Source organism: Athene cunicularia, assembly GCF_003259725.1.
Source record: "Athene cunicularia isolate RWA chromosome 9 unlocalized genomic scaffold, athCun1 chr9_part1, whole genome shotgun sequence".
In the NCBI taxonomy this organism is placed as follows: Eukaryota; Metazoa; Chordata; class Aves; order Strigiformes; family Strigidae; genus Athene; species Athene cunicularia.
In genome coordinates, this window is record NW_020799110.1 from 14,469,450 (window position 1) to 14,475,449 (window position 6,000).

The following is a 6,000-nucleotide window of genomic DNA, read 5'->3' on the forward strand; positions in this document are numbered from 1 at the left end:
CCGCATGCCATCCACAAACAGCTTCCAGAAGCTGGTCACCTCCTCCTGGGGCAGGTGTATGGCCAGGCAGGACCTCGGGGCTCCCTGCCACCCGCACCCTGCCACGGCTCAGGGAGGTCACGTGGCCAGCCCGGGAGGGGACGTGGCCATCACCGGTCCATCAGGCCAGCAAGGCAGCTGGCAGGGAGAGCCGAGGGACCAGTGCTAGGAAGGGACAGGCAGTGCTGGGGGAGCTCCAGGGAAGGGGTTTGGAGGCCAGGGATGCAACACCCTCCTCGTGCAACTGGTCCAAGGCTAGAGAGCATGCTGGTCCCAGGAGAAGCAGCAGTGTGCAGCCGGGAAGGAAAACATGGCATCAACTGAGCCAAGCCCCTTCTGCCAGCTGCCTTGTTTTCCTGCAGATTTATTGTTGTTCCTGCACTTAATAACAGCAGAGCAAAGGCACAATAAGGAAACTTAAGTGATCAGTGGCTGCTAATTAGCAGAGCTTTCCAAGAGCTCCCTGAAGCCAAGAGGAAAGGCTGGACAGCCACTCTCTGCTGATGCTGGTTAGCACACAGTTGCACCATAAGCATGTAGCACCTCTTTCTGCTAACATCCCGAGGCAAAAGGGGGCTGTAAACACACACAAGGCAAGCACGCTTGCTCCTGTCTCACCTCTCCAACCATCTCAAGGCATTAGGACAGGCCAGCCACCGTGCAACACGGACAGCCTCCAACCACTCGTGCCAGTGGAGACCTGGATGGGGGCACTCTTGGACTCCAGGGTCTGTCACTCTGTAGGAAGGAGCAGAAGACCAGGAGCCCACCCCAAAAGTATATTAACTTTTTTTGCATTTCAAATAGCACCAGATAACACCTCCATGCAGAAGAACATGAGACCCTGTGCTGCTGGAGGCAGCTGCTGTAGCAGCTCAGCAGAGGCTTACCTTTGGGCATGATGCGATGCATTGCAACCGACAAGAAGAAGATCGAGTCGCTGTAGTACGTTCCTGATCCGGCACTGAAGTGTTTCTGCATGGCTTCAACGATTGGAAACAGTTTTTCCGTCAGCTCATTCACATCATGGACTATTACCTGGGAGAGACACCAGAAACACCACTGAGCTGCACCTCTGGGGACTAGCCCAGCACTGGTAGCCTTTGCTCAGCCTGCACCAGCGCAGGTGAGGGGGGGAGGTCGTTAAAGCACAAATACTGCTGGTGGCACTGCCACTGCACAAAGGGGCCTGACCGCCCCGGCCTCTGCACGCTCCCCTGCCATGAGAGCCCGCTAAGTGCAGCAGGGAAAGGAGGGAAGGATTTTTACAGCCATTTCATAACTGTGAGATGGGCAGACTTGAATCCACTCACACAATCAGGTGTTTTGAATAATCTGTGGTTTTTTTCTGGTCTGTTCCCACTGCCTAATGCAACCATGTATCTGGTCTCTCATATGGAGCCCATCAGAAGATGGTTTGCTCCAGGCTCTGGCACCCTGCCGTTCAGAGGCAAGCCAGACCACGTCACTTACCCTGAGGACCAAGACTCTCTCCCTGCTACAGAGGCGGGCTGCGACAGGGCCAGGGACGCAGCCCGGATTTCCTGAGCCTCAGCCCAGTGTGGAGTCAAGCTCTGCAGCACGTCCCACTGGGGCTGGAGGGGGAAAGGGAGGATGGGCCACAGCATGCCGATGAAAATCCAGACATCAGGAGTTGTAGCAGAGCTGAGCAACTTCTTTAGATGAATCTCAGCCCACTTGTGCTGGAGCTTTGCTGGCGCTCTGCACTTCTCAGCCCTCCTGGAGCCCATGTACCAGCATCGGCCCTGGCCCGCCTGCCCAGGTCGTGGCTGTGGGCCAGAAACAGGAGCAATGGCAAATGTACCTTGTCAGCTACTGAAATTTTACAAGCTTATAATTAATTTTGGTCAAAGTCCGAGGAACAGGAACTTTCAGGCAGCCTGATGCTCATTATACACACAGAAGGACACAGGTCACTGAATCATACAAGATAACCAGAGGGATTTTCAGGGTAATTAAGAAAGACAGAGGACACGACCCCGGTGCGGATAAAGGGGAGTGCAGGAACTCAAGTGTGGAGACTCGAGGTCGCGCCGCCTCCTTCAAGCCAGGGAAAGCAGGAAGAGCTCTGCAGGAACTGAAGGCCAGTGAGGACATAACTTTGCAGCAGTACTTGAATTTTGGAAAGGGGAGCCTATAGTCCTTGTTTAAGGGATACCGAGACACTCTCCCAAGCTGGTCTTGCCTTGAGCAGGGAACTCAACCCCATGATCTCCATAGTTCCTTCCAAACTAAGCTATTCAATGGTTCTATGGTTTCACTGCTTTTCCCTGTTTAAACTTCATCTGCTTAAGAACAAGGAGACCTGCACTATATACTTAAAAGTGCAGGATAGAGAATTTGCTTTTTATTTACAAAAAAAACCCCAACCCCTAAACCAAGTCAAGCACTTCAGAAGCAAAGGCATCTCTGGAGCCCAAGCTGGTGCAATGACCATCCTCCCTATGGGATGCCTAAGGAGCTGCTTTGACGCCCAGCAAGGCTGGCACAGAGGTGGAGGCAGTGAGCAGTCTGGAGCTTCTTCCTCCCACACCTTCTTGAAGAAAACATTACCCAGAGCAAAGCGCCCTCGTATCAGAGCTGAGCTCACCAGAGGTGGGGAGCCGCTCGTGGGACCCACAGCATACTCAACAAGGCAAGGTGATGGGCCCAGGCACAATGGCTGAGCCCACAGTGGGGTACCACTGGAGGATAGCCACAGTAGAGTCTCCACTGCCACCCTCCTGGGAAGGGCACCCCAAACAATCATCCTTGCCCACTGGTCCTTGCTGTCAGCTGGGCACTGTACAAGAGCCCTCACACAGGCTCTGTGGCCAGTATGTCTCTCGGTGGGGCAGCCACGCTGCTGGTGTCCCAGCTGCTGGGCTTGGGGCCAAGGGCCTGCAGGAAAAACACAGAACAACATGTACCAGGAAAGTGCATTGGGAGAGCTCATCAGCAGCCACACCTGGCTTTAGATAGCACAGCATATTCCCCAACACACCGCAGGGGAGGAAACTCTGATACCAGTAACATTACGGCATCATCCCGCCCCAGCCCTGTCAGGCTTTGCCTTTGTGGTTAGCACCGGCAGCACCGCAGGAACGGGTGGTAGAGCAGCACAGCTGTGGGGAGCAGATTCTCAGCAGCATGTGCGGCACTGGCAGTGATCCCAGGTGACTAAACACAGCAAACCATCACTACTCTTCAGGTGCAAAGGCACTGACCGCCTGTGCATGGAGCTGAGCACCACCAGAACCAGCACCACTGGGATGCGTGATACTCTCCTGCCAGCCCAGCTTGGTGTGGGCAGCTTTGGGGTCTGGCTGGACTGTAGAAGCATGGAGGAGAAATACAGCACCTGTAACCACCCTTCCGTGCCCAACAAAGGCAGCTTGAGGTCTGCACAGCACACAGGAAACAGCTGAGCAGCGGGAAAAAAAAATCAAACCGATTCCAGTCACCTCTAAAACGAGCAGAGTGCCAAAAGGGGCCACAGTGGACAAAAACCATGGGAAAAATACTCCTGAAAACTCCAGACACAGCATCATCCACCCTCCCTCCCCTGCCAAAGAAAACAGGAAAATGTGTGTCTTTTGCCCACTCTTTGGTTCAGCGCTTCTGCAAAGCAAACTCCTGAGCAGCTGAATCTTCCTTCTGCAGCCACAGCCTCTCCAGGACTGCAAGGGCTTCTCCTCTCCGCACTGCTGACTTTAGCACAGCTTGTTGATCTGCTGCTAATTTTGTACTTTGTTATTTATTTGTGTAGCAGCTTTCAGTAAATCCCCATAGCTAAATCTGATGTTTGTTGAGGACATTAAGAAAAGTAAGTTCCAGGGGTTTCCCGTGCATGCACAATTTTATAAACACACGTCCCACGCCGAGAAAAGACCCTTTCAACTGATTCACTAGGAAAAAACAACCCACATTTTGTTTCTCTTTAACTTTCCTTCCTTCTCGTGCTGTGTATCTTTGCAGCTCTCTTGTAAGCCCGGGGTCATGTCAGCTCAGTTACATTCACCCCAGCACGTCTTTGCACAGCACCGGCCCCACAGAGTCGTCAGCGCTTGGCAGCATCCTCCGTGGCGCTGATCTAAACAAGCAACCAGGAAGAGCAACAAGCAGAGCATGCATTTAATTTTATTCTCAGAGGGGAACGGAATAAATAAGTGATATGAATCAGCACAAGGAGTCATCACGCAGCCCAGAGTTGCAGGAAACGGGGTGAGTCGGGGCTCTTTGTAAGCACAGTATCGGCCGCTCAGACAGGCCCGGGCTCGCTCCCGCGCACGTCCCGCTCGCTGGGAAGCAGGAGAGGCTGCAGAGATCACCCTGCAACCCACAGGACAGTTGCGCTCTCTGCAACTGCAAGCATAAAAGCCCTGGTAGGAGCCCAGGAAAAGCAGCCCGTAAGAGCCCCAAACCCCCGCAAGCCGGGGTGCCGAGGTCCAGGCATGGCCGGGAGGCCGGGCCCACGCTGGTGTGCGTGGTGGGTGCTCGGCTGGGCACGGCCGCCCACGGGTGCTTCCTGGCCAGCTCCCTCCGTCCTCCACCCCACGCCAAAAAGCCACGCAGGCACCACATCGCGGAGCACCAGCTCCATCTGCCGCTCGGTCGGCACGCTGCGCTCCCAGCTCCACATCTGGGACACATCTGTACAGGCACTGCGGGCCGCTGACGCCATGCCACGACCGGCCCGTGACTGGGAGAGCCCCGGCCTGCCCTGCCCCGCCCAGGGTCCTGTGCCACCCTGCCACGGTGCGTCCCAACCTCGGCTCTCACCCCCCGCACACTGCCTGGGCAGGCTGCCGCCCGCTCCTTCACTCCAGATTTTGAAAGTTCCTGGATTTGCTTAGGGAGAGACAAGAGCTGGCCCATGACCTTGTCTGAGGGCTGGGATCCAGGGCTGATTCCTAGACTGATTCAGTCTAACAGAGGACACAAATGATCTCAGATCTGCTGGGAGGGGAGGGCAAGGAGCTCCAAAAGTAGAGCCCAAATCACATACTCGTGAAGTAAAGCTGAGAGTGTTTATCAATCCTGCCTCGGCCGTGTCTCTAGGCCTGCTCTAGGAAAACGGCGTGAGGACCAGGAGAGTGTTCTGGGGATGCCACGAGAAGCAGGAAAGGAGAGGTCTCAGGATGATTTCTATGAACAACATTAAGGTTACAGCCCTAGTTACATCTCAGCAAAGGTCAGCCAATATTAGGTATCTGACAGGCGAGAAATGAAGTTACAGAAGTAGAGGACGATGCCAAGCAATACTCTGCAGCAGCACCTCAGGACATGAGTCACGTTACCTGCAGTCTCCGAACTTAATACTCCTCCCATTTTCAGACACCTGCTGAATGCGAAGAAAAGCCTGACTTTGCATGGACTGTACTGAATGCAGTTTTGGGAGGCAGAACCGTTTCTCTGTCAGGTAGCAGGATGAACATTCGCATGTGGAAGCACCACTCATACCTTTGCCAGCTCTCCACTCCCTTTTTCAAGAGCCACGAGCAGCAGAGCAACAGCCTTTCCTGATCACGGTCCTGCAGGACCTCTTGGGAAACCATCTCCACAGGAGCACACGCGGTCCTTGCGCCGAGGCACTGAGCTGGGGCTAACGACAGGGCCTCTGGGAGAGCAGCGGCTTCGCTCAGAGCCGGTGCTCTGCTCCAGAGGGCTTCCCTGAGGTGCTCCCAGGCCACGCAGCCACCAGCCCTGGGTGAGAAAATCGCCGGGGACCCCTGGAGCTGGCAGCAGCGGAGAGCGCCCTGCGCCTCAGCTCGCACAGGACGGGCCCTTCGAAAGGCTCATGAGGCTGGGGAGAGGCGCAGCCTGCCCCCGCTCGGCGGGGCAGCAAAGACCCTCTGGGGGAGCTGCAGCAAGGCCCTCGGCTGAGAAAGTTTCTTTCGCTGGACAGCGGCTCCCTGCGCCTTGCCGGGGGATTTACCTCCGCGCGGCGGCAGCGCCTGG

General features: G+C 55.5%; 1 protein-coding gene across 1 annotated transcript in view; it reads right to left on the reverse strand.

Annotated features, from left to right (window-relative positions):
• Positions 1-4,723, reverse strand: part of XXYLT1 (xyloside xylosyltransferase 1) — a 34,255-nt gene extending 29,532 nt beyond the window's left edge. The window contains exons 1-2 of the mRNA XM_026854992.1: positions 4,559-4,723; positions 930-1,140 (exon numbers count right to left, since the gene is read on the reverse strand). Of these exons, the coding sequence (XP_026710793.1) occupies positions 930-1,140; positions 4,559-4,723 (376 nt within the window). The remainder of the gene's footprint in view (positions 1-929; positions 1,141-4,558) is intronic.
• Between the last annotated feature and the right edge of the window lie 1,277 nt (positions 4,724-6,000).